This window comes from Chenopodium quinoa, unplaced genomic scaffold, assembly GCF_001683475.1.
Source record: "Chenopodium quinoa cultivar QQ74 unplaced genomic scaffold, ASM168347v1, whole genome shotgun sequence".
Classification (NCBI taxonomy): Eukaryota; Viridiplantae; Streptophyta; class Magnoliopsida; order Caryophyllales; family Amaranthaceae; genus Chenopodium; species Chenopodium quinoa.
Genome location: NW_018743669.1, coordinates 1986539 through 2004139, shown reverse-complemented (window position 1 = coordinate 2004139; position 17601 = coordinate 1986539). Strand labels below are relative to the sequence as shown.

Below are 17601 nucleotides of genomic sequence, written 5' to 3'. Positions count from 1 at the left end.
CATCTAATTAAGTTTGACCAACGACTTCATTAAATTTAGATTGGATTAATAGTCATAAATTAAAGTGTATATCAAGATTTTCGGCTGAAAAGAGGGTCATAATATATATTCCATAATACTTTCTTCGCTTCATATTAATTGCAAATAATATGAAACAGAGGTAGTAAAACATCTTTAACACAATGGCTAGGGCTTGTGCAGTATTGTGTATTTGGTATTGACATGGGTTTTCTATATGCTGTGGATGGTCATTAAGGAACCTTAATGATGGCGCGAACAACTAGCAAGCTAGTGAGCTATGGCCTGTATATGGTGCAGATTGATAGAGTATAAAACATATTCCTAGGCCTCAACCATTAGCTTAAGCTTTTGGTTGAGTTGATCCACTAACATGGTATTGGAGCCAGCGTGACACAAATGTCACGGGTTCGAATCTCATCCGCCCCTCCTTCGTAACCCCACTTCTTCAATTCCCTATTATATTATCTCCACAACATACAAGTATTAGTTACAACTCACAAGTGTACGTCATATATAGACAACAATATAGTCATTTTAAAAACTGTGTACATATAATTATATATAAAGAACAGATTAAAATTAGCTAAGCTCGATTAGTTTAGCTAATTAACATTGTTGTGTGGACTGATAAAAATTAAAGTAAATAAGAAAGGATTATTAATTCAGTAAAATCCATGAGACTTGTTTGTCCCTTCTCCAGAAACTGGTTGGTCCAACCTTGCTTGGCTTTGCCCGTCCAGATTTAGGCCAAAGTGAATATGAGGAAAATGTGCCCACTGCCAAGCCAACATTATGTTTACTATTAGCTTCTACAGTTTACTAACGTCAGCATCGGTGTAACTAATTATTATTTTACGTACATACGAGTGTATAATAATTGTGTAATAGACATGCAGTAAAATCGACGAATTTATCAAGTACTCTGTAATAATCATGTATACATTTAATGTATGTATGATAGACACAATCAAGTCGGATTAGATGGGATCATAGCAGATTAGGTGAAATAACATAAAATTAAAGTTACTTTTAGAACATAAAAAGACTTACATTCTTAGCTGCTGCACTGAAGGCCTCTCTATGGCTAATTTCAGGATTGCTGGCTTTTATCCTTTGGATTTCCTCCCTTCAATAGAGAACCAAATTATTAAGAAAGGGGAAACAAAAAAATAAAAAATTGGGGGTAACAAATTAGTATATTAGTATTTTTACAGTATTATTCAACATGTAACAAATTAATTAGTATTAAAAGTTTATTTTTTATGTTTTCAAAAGCAAATGCTTCATGCTTAACAACATATTTAATTAAAAATTTAAGAGTGAGCATGAGAAAACCAAACAATTATAAGTTCATACTAACAGATGAATAAGTATGTTATAAGTAGACAAATAGAGAGATTAACTAGAACTTGCAATGGGGATTTAGTAATCCTTACTTGATAAATTTATTATAAGCCGAAGGCACGCGTTGCCTCTTTTCCGGGGCTGCTCAACAATAAACATATAAGACAATTAGAGTTTACCTAAATGCCTTAGAAAGCAACAAGCCAACAAATAACATGGTTAAAGCTCTTGTGTGTTTGCGTGTTTGTGTGTGTTTTAATGCTTCGCGTTACCCTTTGATCAAGTCGAAGTAATGCTTTTATGTTTAATTTGAACAAATATGTAATTAAGTTGGATGTTCAAATCTTCATTAGGTTAATTTCATGAAATCAAAACACTTTCTTTTATAGGGCTAGCTTGTTTGTTGAACAAAAATCCTAAGAATTAGGGCTTGTTTGTTGCTGTTAAAGATCTATTGAAGTTCGGTTTTCAGGTTTATTATATTACTCCGTAACATACATATAGTCATATATAAATGTATCTATAATTTTAAGTTCATTATACGACTTTAAATCCTCAAAAACAAAAAGGGACCTAATTATGATCAACTATGAAGAGTAACAACTAACAAACCATAATATCTAAACATTTCATATACTACTTCCGTTAAATGTTATGTGCAACTTTGGAATATTTTATATCTCACAAATAATTCCCCAAAGTTACACATACCATTTAACGGAGGTAGTATAAATATATCAATTGAATTAAGATTAGCTGAAAAAATTAAGTACTTACGACGAATGGGTGGGGGACGAGTCTGTTGAACATCATGATCATCAGAAGCGATTGTAGTAATAGTTGAAGACGATGAGCCGCCTGTTATAGTACTACTACTATCTCTGCTCACATCTTGATAATTATAGTGCTGCCTCAGCAACTATATATAGATTTTAATTTCTTAACATACACTTTGTTCAAATAATTGCAAAGAAAGAAAAAATAAAATAATAAAATGAGATCAATTGTAAGTAAATTATACCTGGAAATTATCTTGATAAGGCATAGATGGAGGTGAAAGTCCAATGTTAACAGAGAGAAGATTGGCACAATGCCCACATCTGACTGTTACCATATTATACATGCTGCAGCATGGTACGCTTACCTGCCGCGTTTTAATAGCTAATCAATTAGATTTAATGAAATATGTCGTAAATACTAATTTATAGTCCCGTAGATTTAGCTATCATATTATTAGTTCAAATTACATTATCAACATGACCTACCGTCAATCTCATGATGATCTAGATTTGTTGAGAAACATATCATCAAGTAAAACCTAGCTACTAAGATTGGACCAAATGGAAAAAAAAAAAAAGCAATAAGGAGAATTGATTTATATTTACACTTCAACTAAATACTTTATTGATTTAAAAGTATTATTTTAAGGACTAGAAAATAAATAGTACCACCAAAACCAATCCTAATCCCATGTGGGAGAAGATCTTGAACATTTGACATTTCATATACAACCTCCGGATTGTATTATATGCAACTTTGGGGTATTATTTGTGAGATATAAAAAATTCCAAAGTTGCATATAATATAATCCGGAGGTAGTATACAAGTCCTACATATCGATCTTAAATGAGGATCGAGTCGATTTAATCCCACACACCACATCAATAGGCTAAAATACACTTTACCAATGAATTAAATTCATAACTTAGATTAGGTTTCGAAAAATAATTCGATTGATGATACTCTCATAAAATTAATAGTGTGAACAGAGTGGATAACAGATTTTTTTCGTATTGAATTGTCACCGTAATTGTTATCTATGTTTGTACTAAGAATAATAGATTTACGAGTAGTTAACGAATAACAACGCGATCAAAAGAATATACTTGGTAGAGTATAAAGTTACATGAAGTGTGGTACACAACATGAAAAAGGCAACCCTAAATGAGAAATCTCTTTCCATTTTTGCTGCAGTTTCTGGCTTGGGTTCACAAACCCTGACATCCCCTTTTTCTCCCCAACATAAAAGTCAAGAGAGAAAAAAAAAAAAAAAAAAAAAGTTAAAGTAAAAACGATCTCACTCATTTTAAGTTATAAATCGATCCAGATCATATGAAATAGGGAGTATCATTCATTTACGAAGTAATAATTTTTGTATACCAAGAAAGAAAAACTAATGTTGTATTATACTCTTAGTACAAAGTAATAAATCATTAAATAAAGTTTTTTGTTATTAACTTAAGCAAAGGAGGGATTTTTATTTTTATTTTCTAAAAATAAATAAAAAAAAAAAACTCAATTTTTTACATGCCAAGGAAAAAAGAGAGACTGTACCAATGCAACACTTTGGTACAGATGAAGAATCATAAGTGACTGAGATCAGTGAGATGTGGTCATCATTCAAAAAAAAAAAAAGTATAAGTTTGTAAGGTAATATCATAATAATGTTGAAGTACATATGAAATTTTATTGGATTAAACATACACTAAACAAATTAAATTATACTAATAATTAGCTAGACTAGCTACCTGTTTCATTGATGATGAACCCTAATTTATATATACTTTATTAATTAAGGTTTGCAACCCTACTTTTATACATACATAGGCTGCTTAATTAACAACTCATAATTTTTTTTTCAGAAAGTTAAAGGTAGCTTATACACCCTCCATTTCTTTTTGTTATCTACGGAAAAAATATATTTATTAGTACAAACTTTTAATTTGCTTAGCAAAACCTAAAACTTGATCAGAAATAGAAAAAAAAAATTAATAAAATCTGATCTAATAAACTCAAAGATACAGAATATGTGGGAGATTTTTTCTTTCTTAAATAAAGAAATAAATAAAAAAAAGAGGAGAGAGAGAAAAGAGTACCGCTAAAATGGTGTTGCAGAAGGTGCAGTGGACATAGCAGACTCGCTCTGCTGATGTACTGAACTCCATCGATTATCTCTGATTTTTTTACTTTTTTTTTTGAAAAGTTATTAAAATTTCAAGTATATAATAGACAAGAAAATTCACTATTTTGTGCTATTACTTGAAATTTATTTGATCAATCTAAGATAGAGAAAGAAAGGGAAAAAAGAGGAGGAGAGAGAAAGATAATGTAATGAAAAAAGAGAAGAAAAAAAAAGAAGTAAAATAAGCTGTAACAGACTATAGTCCATACATAAGACTCTGGTCGGTTGGGAAAGGATCTTACAAAGTGGGATGGAGTCGTACAATTTAATTAGCTTATGGATGTGATAAGGGATTTTAATTGATGTTTAGCCATATAGGAACCTAGTGCCTAGTCAAGGCCTTGTTTTTTTGGGGCCGGGGTCGGGTCCTCTCCTGTTCTCAAAACAATGGTTGGATGCACACGAGGGACAATAACTAAGGATTAGTCGTATTTTTCCCAGATTGATTATTAGGTGTTCTAATGTGAAGATAGGTATTTAAGCAAAAGAAATTACATGGTAAAGTATACCAACACATTAGGGTTACATCATTAAACTATCAAAATTTAAATTATTGTTACTTTGAACTATATATTTTAAAATTAGTTGTTCTAAAGCTGTATTAATTTGGGAAAGCATGACAACATTACGTGTCAATCGGTATAATTAATGTTTATTTTAATTTAATAATCTTTAGACTTTTAACTAGCTTATCTAACGCCTCCGGGGTGTTCGTTAGGTTTTGCCTTTTAAATTAATATCGAAGACTAATTAGTTAATAAAATCACATTTATTGACAAAAACATGTACATTTTTCCATTAAAATGAGTGTATTTCTATTTCACTTTTCTTAACTATTGTCCATGTTCTAATGGTTATTACTGCGTAAGTTCAAAAACTCCTCTCTTATTGTCCGTGTTCTAATGGTTCTTACATGAGAAATACAAAGTAAAAGTTGTTTCGGATGAAAACAATCGAATCTCGGAAGATCCTTTTATCTTGAGGGAACTTGGTCTCGGTCCGAACGACGCAGGAGCCGAGGGTTTCCTGCACAACAAATACACGTAAACTAGCCTCGGGGGGGACGCCGAGGAAGGCCCCTCCGATGCTTAAGTCAGTATATTAGAGAGAGAAAGCTGTGCAAGAGTTTAGTTGCTTGAGGCTTTATTGTCTTACCAAGAATTGACCAAATTGTTGGCTTTTATACCTTGGCTAATGAAGGAGGCGGATTGGGCCCGGAAGTCAGTTGGGCTGGGCCAAGCTGATTGGGCCGTTGACTGACCTTGACATGGCTTTGAGGATGTTGATTTTTGACTTTAGCACATTTGGAGAGTTGAACCTTAACCTTGGGCTTTTAATTGGATCATTCAGTGACCAGGCCCAATTGGACTAAATTGGACCCAAACAACTTGCCCCCCAGACCCGATTTGGAAGGATGACGGGTCGGGTTTGATTTAATCAGAAAAGGAGGGAAGTGAATGATTTGTTAATCCAAAAATGTGAATTTAAACCGTAATTAACCCATGATTAATGAGATAACAACAGTTAATGTGGATAATTGCGGAAGTTGGACGGGTAGTGGGCGATTTAACTGCAAGGTCGTGTGTTTAACGGTTACTTAGTGGGGTGCTTGAGAGAAATTGAAACGCAGACTCCTTGAATTTCCATTTCTGGAGATATAAATAGAGGCGCGTCTTCTCTCCCCACTCATTCATCAACACAAACCCAGAATTCTCAAGAACGCTCAAGAGCCCGCATCAAAACTTCGCAAATTCCCCGAGCATTAAGCTTAGAAGCTGAGACTTGTCACTACCAATTCGTAAATCGGCGACTTTTGCTTCAGATCAAGGTAAATTCCTTTGATTTTATTTCATTTTTCTTCGACTTTGCACTCTTTCCCCTTTTTCGACTTTTTCCTTCGAAATAGTCCATGGCAAGAGGAGTTAGAGGTAAAGCCCGTGCTCCAAGAAGAGCAAGGCCGATTCCCGATCCTAGGAATAGGATTGGGACCTGGAATGGTCGAAGGCCGGAGTCTGACCCTGCTGATGGGATTAGGGCGACTCCCCTTTCCTCGGCTCCTCCTCAAAGAACGGATGAGCCGAGTGCTTCTGGACGGGACGATGAAATTCCCGCTGTCCTTTGGGATATCCTCCCTGGGTTTTCAGAGTGGGAGAATGCCGAAGTCGCTTCGGCCATGATAAAGAACCGCCCCTACTCATGGTGGGTAGAGAACGCCGATCAATATCGATTTGCCGAGCAAATTGAGTTGCACTACGGCATTTTTGAAGCTGATGGATATTGGTGCCGAATGCCCTCAGCATCCGATAGAATCCATCGTCCACCCCCGGGGTATGTGGGGGTGTACACGAGACAGCTTCAGTATGGGCTGAGGTTCCCTTTGGACGTTTTCGTCCGAGACTTGCTGATCCATTACAACATTTCCCTGTGCCAGCTGACCCCCACCAGCATCCGAAGGGTAGTGACGTACTTATGGGTCTGCAAATTCTTCAGGTACGTGCCGAACCTGCATTGCTTCAAAAGGCTCCATCGGCTAGTGCCAAACATTCAAAGTGGGCACGGATGCCATGGCTCTGGGTGGTATCGGATTGAGTCTCGGCCCCCGTTCCTAACCATGTGGCCGAACGACTCTTCAGACAAGGACTGGAGAGGTCAATGGATTTGGGTTAGGGCACCCACGGAGCCGAGCCACCCTTACGTTTTCAGCGCTCCCCGGTATCTTGCCGAGCCGGATCCTGATATGGGAAGTTTAGGTCCTCCCGAAGATAGCGGGCCAGACCCGAACCTTAATCAGCAGAACATCTTCGGCAAGCTGCCGAACCGGGGAGGCAGCGGCCGAATGCAGCATATCCCGGAGACTTGGCTCCCCGATACGCACTACGTTTTCCAAGAGAATATGCTGGCAGCTGTCGGCCTCAGCCGAAAGTTTAGGGATGGTAATCTTCTTCGGCTGGGGCCGAGGCCTTTTAATTATCTCTTTTCTTCTTTCATTTTGCTTTCTTGTGATGTGCCGAACTAACTGAATTGACTTCTCCCCTTTTCTTTTTCAGAACGGGACGAGACCAACGTCGGCATTGATTACGCTCGCCTTGGCGTCAACCGAGAACGAGTCGTAACTGATCGGGCTCCCCCTATCACTGAACCAAGGCGCCGAGAGGTTCACCTAGACTCTTCCCACTTCCAAATTGAGGCTGTTGCTCTGTATCAGAGGCAGAAGCCTTGGTGGAAGAAGAGAGATCCCTTGTTTCAGCTGCTGGAAGAAGAAGCTGAAGCTGCCCGTACAGCCGAAGAGGTTGCACGGGTTATTGAAGCTTGTGAAGGTGGAGAAGGGTCCTCCAGAGTTGCTGAAGAAGCTGCGGCTAGGGCAGCTGAAGAAGACGAGGCTTTGCTGAAGACCTCGGTGAGCCTTTAGACTTAACTTTGTCTTTCTTCTTTTTTTTTTTTTTACTCACACTCTTCTTCCCCCCTGTCTGTTACAGTCTGAAGAGAGTAACAGACACAGAGAAGGCAAAGCTCCTGTTCGTCCCGAAGATCAAATACAAGAGTCTTCAGACTCAGATATGGACGAGCAGCCCCTTCTGAAAAGGCGCCGAAGGATGGCCATCATCGGCCCTCATGACTTTCAGCAGAGGCCGATGACCATCGGCGTCGCAATAAGGGAACCTGAGGAAGGCAATGGATCGCCGAGGGTTCCCCAGCCAACACCCCAATCTCCTCAAAAGACCCCTCCGCCACCTCCTGAGATGGAGGTGGATCAGAGGACTCCCGAACCTAAGGGAGGGGTCCAAGAAGAAATCAAGGAGAGTGCTGCTGAGCACGGAAATAAAGATGCCGTGATGTCAAGTGCTGAAGGCTTCACGGCAGATATCGCAAGAGAGGTTGAGGCTTTCGTCCTCACCCCTGAAGAAGAGGTCATAGTACTTGACTCCTCTGAGAAGGACGATGCTGAGACAACCAAAGCTAATCAAGCTCCATCGTCGTCCTTCCCTTCTTTCCAGACTCTGCATTCTGGAGAAATGGGTTTCTCGGCCCCCCGAATTCCAATCCCAGATCACATCTGGGACCTCATATGGGGTCAAAACCGAGAAGGAGCTGCAGCCTACTTCGGCAATTTTGCTGGCATGTCCGAAGTAGACAGGGCAAGGATCTGGTCGCTGAAGGCCACTGCTGGGATGGGCGAATCCAGTAGATCAGTTCCTGACCCAGCCAGGTCTAACCAACTGCTGATGATGCAGGTAATTTTCCTTCATTTCCTCCGAAATTCAGCTCTATTTTTTTCTTATTACTTATTTTTTTTGTCTTCCTGTTTTCAGTTCGTGCACAATCAGACTCTCACTGTAGAGCTGATTGATACCCTACAAGATAGGGTAGACGCTGCTGTGCACGAAAGGAAGGTGGCTGAAGAGGAAGTTAAGCTTGCTAAGCTGAAGCAAGCAGCAGCTGAAGAGAAGCAGCAGGAGGTTGAGGAGTACGGTAAAAAAGCTGCCGAAGCTCTGAAAACCTTCTGCGATGCTATGGAGATGGAGGTTTTTCCCCCACTGATGGAAGGGGAAAAATTCCTCCAGGAGCATATGGGAGTGGACGTCTCCAAATTCAAGGCTGCTATTGAGAGCCGAATTCAAGAAGGAACTGCTGCACAAGCTGAAGTGCAGCAGCGTCTAGAGGCTCTTGAAGCCAGCCGAATGGCTGCTGAAGAGTTGCTCTTGGCCAAAGACGTCCAACTCTCAGAGGCTGCTGCTGCTGCTGAAGCTCAAAGAGCTAAATTCCAAGAGGCTGAGGATCAACTGCTGATCCAGAAAGTTGAAGTGGCCCAAGCTCAGACAAAGGCTTTCCAAATTCAGCAAGAGCTGAATGAGCTGAAGGGGTCCTCCTCCAAAGTCGCTGAACAGCTGAAGAAATCCAAGGAGGACTTGGAGGAGACCCAGAAGAAGCTGGCTGATGCTGAGGCTTTACTCAAAGTCCGTGTTTACACCCAAGAGGAATATGAGATGGGTTTCAGAAACGGATTCCGAGTATGCCGAAGACTCTGCCTTCATGCTGAGCCGAAGCTGGACTGGTCTAAATGTGCTGAGTGGGTCCAGAATCCCGAAGACCCTCACATGAAGTATGCAACTCCAGCTGAAGCTGAAATTCTTAAGGCTGAGGAAGCCGAAGAGGAAGCTGAAAGACTGGAGTTGGAAGCTGAGCAGAGGGAAAGGGAGGCTCGGCAAAGTGCAAAGCCCGCCTCTTCTGCTGCTGGGGCTGAGGCCACCATGGGACTCAACGCTGATCAGTCTGATCCTCCGGCTGAAGCATAGGAACTCGGGCAGTCGTCTTCAGAATCTTGCGGTTCATCATGTGCTTAACTTTAGACTTGCCGCTTTCTGAGTTTTTGCCTTTTGTTTTTTTTTTGCTTCAGCTTGCCTTATCGTACAACAGCTTATTATATTTTTATTTTGCCTGTACGTATTTCGGCAGCTGTTACTTTCCGCTTGTGGGCGGCTGCCGACTATTTTTGTAATTCAACATTTTTATTTCAAAGAAGTTCACTTTCTCAGCTTTCTTGTGTATTTTTTTTTTCTTCGCTTTACCAGTCTTCGCACTTTACTGCTTTCTTTGAATGATCTTTCAAATATTTGCTAAGTGCAGAACTTCGGCTAGCGAGAATCATTTCTGCTGAGACTTCTTTTTGCCGTTTGTACTCGGATGTTTTCAACTTGTGAAAAAACTGACATAAGTATCAAACTTCGGCTGAGCTGAAGGGTATTAGATCAGTTGTGCCATTTCTCTATTTCCCTCTGCCCCCCCAGAAATCTGAAGATGAGGTCTTCTGAATTCTGGAATGGCTGATAATTTTTCTCGGCTAAGCCGAGGATCTTTGAACACTTTGCTTTATTTTCTACATCTGTTTTTAAAGTACTGATTTCCCACCTGAGAGTTTTCACTCTAGAGATGGTACTCTTGTGACACTTTCTTCAATTCATCCAAGGGAACAACTATCCGAAACACCATGCCGGGGCAGCAGTTTATCTGAAGTACGAGGCATCATCATGCAATACTTCAGAGTTGCAACTACCACCCGGAACTGATTCATCCGAAGTACAAGGCATCACTATGCAATACTTCGGGGCTTTATCAGTTCCTATTTTTTAGGCTATGTTTCGGATAAGTCTATGGCCTTTTTGCCCAAAGGAACAGATTCTCCGAAGTACAAGGCATCACTATGCAATACTTCGGGCTTGTATCTTTTTTTGGCAGGTTTTACGGCTTGCCGAGGTACAAGGCATCATTATGCAATACCCCGGACAGCGCCGAATGAAACCTTGAATTTTTGAAAAACCGTAGAAAGCATAAAGACTTAAAGAATACACGCAATCTGAATGAATACTGGCTCGATGGCCTTTTTATAAACAAAATCAGTGTACTTACATAGATTGTACTATCCGAAGGATTTACACATAGTATTTTTTGAGCACATCGGCATTCCAATGGTTTTTCAGCTCGGTGCCATCCATTTGTTTGAGTCTGAAGGTACCGGGCTGAAGCTCTTGATAAATTTCATAAGGTCCCTCCCAAGATGCTGAGAGTTTGCCATGAATGCGACTTTTTTGAACAGCTGCAGCATTCCTCAAAACTAAATCCCCAACTCTGAGAGGTCGTTGATAGACTCTTCGGTTGTAGGACTTGCTCATTCTGAGCTTGTGTGCAGCCATCCTTTCTCGGGCTAGATCTCTAATCTCGTCAAGGAAGTCGAGGGACTCTTTCATGAGCTGCTCATTTTCCTCGGCTGAGAAGAGATTCACTCGTAGGCTTTCTGAGCCCACTTCCACTGGAAGCACTGCTTCGGATCCATACACCAGCTGAAAAGGTGAATGCCCCGTTGCCTCCTTCTCGGTTGTCCGGAGTGACCAGAGGGTTCCCGGAAGTTCCTCTACCCACTTGGACTTTTGATCCTCTACTCTTTTTCTGAGAGCGTTAAGGATCTGTTTATTTGCGGCTTCGGCTTGGCCATTACTCTGAGGGTGGCAAACCGCGGAGTAAGCCAATTTTATCCCGAATTGATCAGTGTATCGGCGCAAGGGCAGGTTGTCAAACTGTCTGCCGTGGTCGAACACAAAAACTTTTGGGATGCCGAACCGAGTTATTATGTTCTGCCAGATGAACTGTCTGACAGTTTGCTCAGATATGCTTGAAGCAGCTTCCGCTTCAATCCATTTGCTGAAATAGTCGATTCCGACTATCAGCCACTTTCTTTTGTATGGGGCCTCGGGAAAGGGTCCCAGAATATCCAACCCCCATTGTGCAAATGGAAGAGGATTAAGAATTGGCTGGAGATCTAGGCATGGCCGATGGATTACCGGTGCAAATTTTTGGCATTTCTCGCATTTTCTGACCATGTTCTTTGCATCCGAGATCATTGTAGGCCAAAAATACCCTGCCCTGAGAGCTTTGTGGGCTAAGGTTCTCCCTCCTATGTGGTTTCCGCAGATGCCGAGGTGAATCTCTCGGAGAATATAGTCGGCATCCGTTGGACCCACGCATTTCAATAATGGAGCGGAGAAGGATTTTCTGAGGAGTTGGCCGCCGAAGACGAGGAATCGTGAACTGATCCGCTTTATCTTGGAGGCCGAATTCCTATCCTCGGGGAGCTCGTCCCTGAGTTTATAAGCCAGGATGTCATCCATCCAGCTCGGCTCGAGTGCAGCGCAGCAGATTGATATTGCTTCGGCTACACTCTTTTCTCGGCGCACCTCCACATAGACAGAACGGCTTAACTCAGTCAGAGTTGAGCTTGCAAGTTTGGAGAGTGCGTCCGCTTGAGCATTTTGACCCCTTGGGATCAGCTCTACTTCGAAAGATCTCAGCTTCGCAATTGTCGATTTGATCCTTGTGAGGTAAGCTGCCATTGAAGGCTCTTTAGCCTCATACTCCCCCCGGATCTGATTGGCGACCAGCTGAGAATCTGTCTTGAGGTAGACATGCTCGGCTTCCAACGATATGCACAGGTCTAAGCCAGCAATGGCTGCTTCATATTCGGCCTCGTTGTTAGAGGCTTTGAATGAAAATTTTAGTGCATACTCGAAGGTTTTGCCTTCGGGAGAGGTGATGACGACCCCTGCCCCCGAACCGTTCACGGTGGAGGACCCATCCGTGAAGACGGTCCAGATTTTCCTCCTTGCATCCAGAGTCTCCTGATAGGAGCACTCGGCCAAGAAGTCTGCCAAGGCTTGCGCCTTGATGGCTGTTCTCGGCTGATAACCGATACTGAACTCGGTGAGCTCGAAAGCCCACTTTGCTAGTCTACCGGATTTTTCAACCTTGCCGAGGACTTTCTCTAACGGCTGATCAGTTAGAACCGCTATTTGATGAGAATCAAAATAGGGTCGCAACTTCCGAGCAGCCACCACCACTGCATAAGCCACTTTTTCTAACAATGGGTAGCGCGTCTCGGCATCCGTCAGGGTGTGGCTGACGAAATAGATCGGCTGTTGAACTTTTTCTTCTTCCCTTAGCAGCACCGCGCTTACCGTGGCTGGACTGACCGCCACGTATAAGTATAGGATGTCTCCTACGACTGGCCTTGCCAGTGTTGGGAGTTGAGCCAGGTGTTCACGGAGCTGCTGAAAGGCTGACTTTTGTTCGTCTCCCCATTCAATGCCTTTTGAATTTTGGAGCTTCAGCGCCTTGAAGAAAGGGAGCCCTTTGTCTGAGGCTCGTGAGATGAACCTGGACAAGGCAGCCATTCTCCCGGCTAGACGCTGAATATCCCTTTTTGTCTTCGGCTCGGGGAGGTCTAAAGCAGCTTGTACTTTGGCGGGGTTTGCATCAATCCCCCTCTTGCTGACCATGAAGCCGAGGAACTTGCCTGACTTCACGCCGAAGACACATTTCTTCGGATTCAGCTTCATTTTGTATTTTCTGAGGGTGGCGAAGGTTTCGGCTAGGTCCGTGACATGATCTTTTTCTTTTATGCTTTTGACGATTGAGTCGTCAACATAAACCTCCATGTTTCGGCCTTTTTGCTCGGCGAAAACCTGATCAACCAACCTCTGATATGTTGCCCCCGCATTTTTCAATCCGAAGGGCATCATTCTGTAATTGTACAACCCGGAACTTGTTATGAACGCTGTTTTAGCTCGGTCCTCGGGGTGCATGAAGATCTGATGGTATCCCGAGAATGCGTCCATGAAACTGAGCAGAGCATGCCCGCTTGTCGAGTCGACCAGTTGGTCGATCCTCGGCAGCGGATAGGAGTCCTTGGGACATGCCCTATTCAGGTCCGTGAAGTCAACGCACATCCTCCAGTTACCATTTGCCTTCTGAACCATTACAACATTGGCCAGCCACTCCGGATACTGACAGGGTTCAATGAACCCAGCATCTAGGAGCTTATCGACCTCAGCTGCGATGTTCTGGTTCTTTTCGGCGGAGTAGTTCCGCTTTTTCTGCTTAATGGGTCGACTGGAGGGGTCGACATTAAGCCTATGGGAGACGAAGTCCGGATCAATCCCGGGCATTTCTGCGGCTGAGAAGGCGAACACGTCTCCACTGGCCCGTAGGAGTTGGACGAGTGCCGCACGGGTGTTTGGCTCCAGTGACGACCCGATGCTAACACATCTGTTCGGATCTCCTACGGTCAGTTCTATTGACTCGGTCAGGTCATCCGTTTCCATGCTCTTAGAGTTGGATTCCTCGAATTCCGGCCTGCTATCAATATTAGCAGACTTTCCTGACCGCGGCTGGCCATCAGAGTCGTTCGGCTCTGAGGCGGAGTCAGCCTTTTGGCCCCCATCAGATTTCTCGTTGTCTGGGGCTTCATTAGCCGAAACGTCTGAGCCTCTCGGCTTTTTGGCGTTTCGGTCCCGGTGCTTTTCCTCCCCATCGCCACGGTCGCCTCGGCGAGACGTGGATGGCTTGAGGTGATTGCATCGGCGGGCTTCTTTTTGACTGCCCTTTATTTTCTCGGAGCGTCCCTCGTCTGAAACGTATATCATGATTTGATGATACGTGGAGACGACTCCTTGAATGCCGTGAATGAGGGGTCTCCCCATGATCACGTTGTATGCAGATGGAGCATCTACGACCAAAAATTCGGCCATGATATTCCTAGCTGCTCGGCCTTCGCCGATGGTGACAGGAAGTGTAATCTTCCCGTCAGGATACGAGGAAGAGCCGTTGAATCCAGACACCGGGTAGGGTGCGGGGGCCAGGTGCTCGGCTCCCATCCTCAGCTGGTCGAACGCTCCTCGGAAGAGGATGTTCGCCCCGCTACCGCCGTCGACGAGGGTCCGCCAGACGTTGCGGTTGGCGATGCCCAGAATGATTACTAGTGGGTCATCGTGGGGGTATACCACCCCCTCACAGTCTTCGGCTGTGAACAGGATGTTCGGCGCCGGTGACTGGGACTGCCGAAGCTCAGCCTGATGAATCTGATGGGTTAGACCCCTCAGTTGGCGTTTGGCTGTGCCTCGCGAGATTCCCCCGGAAATAACCAGGATGTCGAGGGACTCCTTGCCCTGAGGTCCCTTATCCTTCTTCCGAGCGAATTTGAGGTCCTGCCGAGAATCTTTTTCAGCTTTTTTCTCCTCGCGCCTGTCCGCGAGGTATTGGCTCAGGTACCCCTTGCGGACCAGATCCTCAATCTGGTCCTTCAGCTGGACGCAGTCCTCGGTGCGATGTCCGGGTGAGTCATGGAACTCGCACCACTGGTCCTTTCCCCTCGTCTGATGCCAGGGAGGCAACGGACGAGGTTTTTTGAATCTCCCCTCGTCCTTCGTCGTGCTGAAAATCTTAGCACGGGGAAGGGAGAGTGGAGTGTATGAATCGTACCTTCCCGTGTAGGGAAAGTGTCTTTCCTTCTTCGGCTCGGCAGCAGAGGACGGTTCTGAGGCCTTAGCCTTCCCTTTCCTCTGCGCCGAGACTTCGGGCTGCTGCCCTTTCGGCTTCTCAATTCTCGGACGAGACTGAGACCTGGATCTGTTCCACTCCTCGGCTCGGATGAACCTATCCGATGCTTCCAAGGCTTCCTCCAGGGTCTGCGGGGGATGCATGACCATGAAGTCCAGGAACTTTCCAGCTTGGAGGCCGTTCCGTAGCGCGAACACGGCCAGGCCTTGATCCAGGCTTGTGATTCCGGATGACTCGTTGCTGAAGCGAGTCAGATAGTCGCGGAGGCTCTCGTCCTCCGCCTGCTGCAGACTCATTAGCTCTGCAGTGGTCTTCTCTCGGCGGTTGGCCGTAGAGAATTTGCTCTTGAACTTGTTGGAGAGGTCGTTCCAACCGGTTATGGAGCCTTCCTTGAGCCCTTTGGTGATCCAGGATTGGGCAACACCTTTGAGGGTCGTAGGAAAGTATTTACACCAGGTAGCCTCAGACCTCGGGTTCAGATACATGTGCCCCTCGTAAGAGGCAATGTGATCCTTAGGATCTGAGGTACCATCGTAAGTAATATGTGCCGGGATTTTGACCGTTGGCACATGCTCTTCCAGAATCCACTTCTGGAAGGGCGAGTTCGATGGAACCATGACCGCCTTCCCCTTGTACCCGGCCTCAGGGACCTCGCTCCCTCCTCTCTCAGAGGTGGAAGTGGTTTTCGTCCCCGGCTGAGACAAGGTTGGGTGGGGTCCGGTATCCTCTGGGAAGGTGAGGCGGCTATGCACACTCACCTCCCTCGAACCCAAGCGTTCGTGAACGCTTTGGCGGGCGAATTCCGGGTCCTTGGAGGGCCCCATGGAATTCTGAGCTTCAGAGTGGTCAGAGGGTTGAGGGTTCCTCCTCCTCTCCTTACTGGAGTTTCGGGTGTCCCCTCGCCACCTCTGGCCGAGCTCTCTATGTGGTGGAACTTGTCCACCATCATCCTGACCGATCCTCCTTTTCAGGTTTCTCGGCTGGTGATCATCAGGCATCTGGATTGGAGCCCCTTGAGCTTTAAGGAACTCCATGCAGATGGCCACTGCTCTGGCCACTTCCTCGGTGGAGGGTCCGGAGGGAGGAGTCTCCCGCGGATGTGACCTGGATTGCACGCTATGGCGCGGCGGGGAGTTCCTCGCACCTGAGCCACTCGGTCTCGGGGATGGCCCCGGCTGCCGAGTGTGGTGCGAGGTGTTCTCCTCCTGGAGGCTAGGACCTCTTGAGGCTTCCCTTTCCGGAGAAATGGGGGCCTCCGATTCGGAAGAGGCTTGCTCCGGGGAGGGATAAACCGGCTGGCGTTCCCTCACCGTAATCCGGCCTCCTCCCTTCTTAGCCTTCTTGGAACTCTTTCCACTCTTAGTCATGGCGACTGCCGGAGTGTTTGATGACTGACGCGAAATTTAGTAGCGTTCCCCACAGACGGCGCCAAATTGTTTCGGATGAAAACAATCGAATCTCGGAAGATCCTTTTATCTTGAGGGAACTTGGTCTCGGTCCGAACGACGCAGGAGCCGAGGGTTTCCTGCACAACAAATACACGTAAACTAGCCTCGGGGGGGACGCCGAGGAAGGCCCCTCCGATGCTTAAGTCAGTATATTAGAGAGAGAAAGCTGTGCAAGAGTTTAGTTGCTTGAGGCTTTATTGTCTTACCAAGAATTGACCAAATTGTTGGCTTTTATACCTTGGCTAATGAAGGAGGCGGATTGGGCCCGGAAGTCAGTTGGGCTGGGCCAAGCTGATTGGGCCGTTGACTGACCTTGACATGGCTTTGAGGATGTTGATTTTTGACTTTAGCACATTTGGAGAGTTGAACCTTAACCTTGGGCTTTTAATTGGATCATTCAGTGACCAGGCCCAATTGGACTAAATTGGACCCAAACAAAAGTTATTGCCGCAATTTATACCATATTTAGGCTATAAGTTTACATATTTTCATCATATAGTTCCTTATATTTTCACTTAATTTGTTTAATTCGATTGATCAAATTGTTTACATCTGCTAGCTCTTTGATGCATGAAAATTAACTACATTGCTCAAATGAGTGATGCTCACTTGAAGCCTACTTACCGCACCAATTAGAACTCCACTATTCTAGCATAAATAAATAATTAATTATGTTATAATTAATAAAGTAACTTTTTATATTGTTGATCTTATTTTTACTTATTTTATTAAAATTAATAGACTAGAATTAACAAGTCAAGATTAGACAAATTCAATAAATTTGTAAACTAAAACCTGGGTTATTAATAAGGAGCTAGTTACCTGATCAAGTTCAATTTACAATGTCCGAGTTAAGCTTTAATAAGACCTTAAAAATGAAACTTAAGTTAACCTGTTCAAACTCAGCTTTAGAGTTTGTTAGAGAAGAACTAGAGAGAAAAA

At 44.1% G+C, this 17601-nt stretch overlaps 1 protein-coding gene across 1 annotated transcript; it reads right to left on the bottom strand.

Moving 5' to 3' along the window:
- Positions 1 to 462: 462 nt before the first annotated feature.
- Positions 463 to 4686, bottom strand: LOC110683551 (putative axial regulator YABBY 2). The gene is made up of 6 exons (XM_021859954.1): positions 4242 to 4686; positions 2387 to 2509; positions 2143 to 2284; positions 1458 to 1506; positions 1072 to 1147; positions 463 to 797 (listed from the first exon to the last, which is right to left on the bottom strand). Exons 1-6 carry the CDS (start codon positions 4308 to 4310, stop codon positions 684 to 686), a joined length of 573 nt encoding a protein of 190 aa, XP_021715646.1. The 5' UTR covers positions 4311 to 4686; the 3' UTR covers positions 463 to 683.
- Between the last annotated feature and the right edge of the window lie 12915 nt (positions 4687 to 17601).

What these genes read in the sequence shown, in the direction of transcription:
- LOC110683551 (XM_021859954.1), bottom strand. Translation starts at nt 4,310, where the DNA reads ATGGAGTTCAGTACATCAGCAGAGCGAGTCTGCTATGTCCACTGCACC. An exon ending in TCTGCAACACCATTTTAGCG is followed by an intron (nt 2,510 to 4,241) that starts GTACTCTTTTCT and finishes AAAACGCGGCAG; the next exon opens with GTAAGCGTACCATGCTGCAG. An exon ending in CTTATCAAGATAATTTCCAG is followed by an intron (nt 2,285 to 2,386) that starts GTATAATTTACT and finishes ATCTATATATAG; the next exon opens with TTGCTGAGGCAGCACTATAA.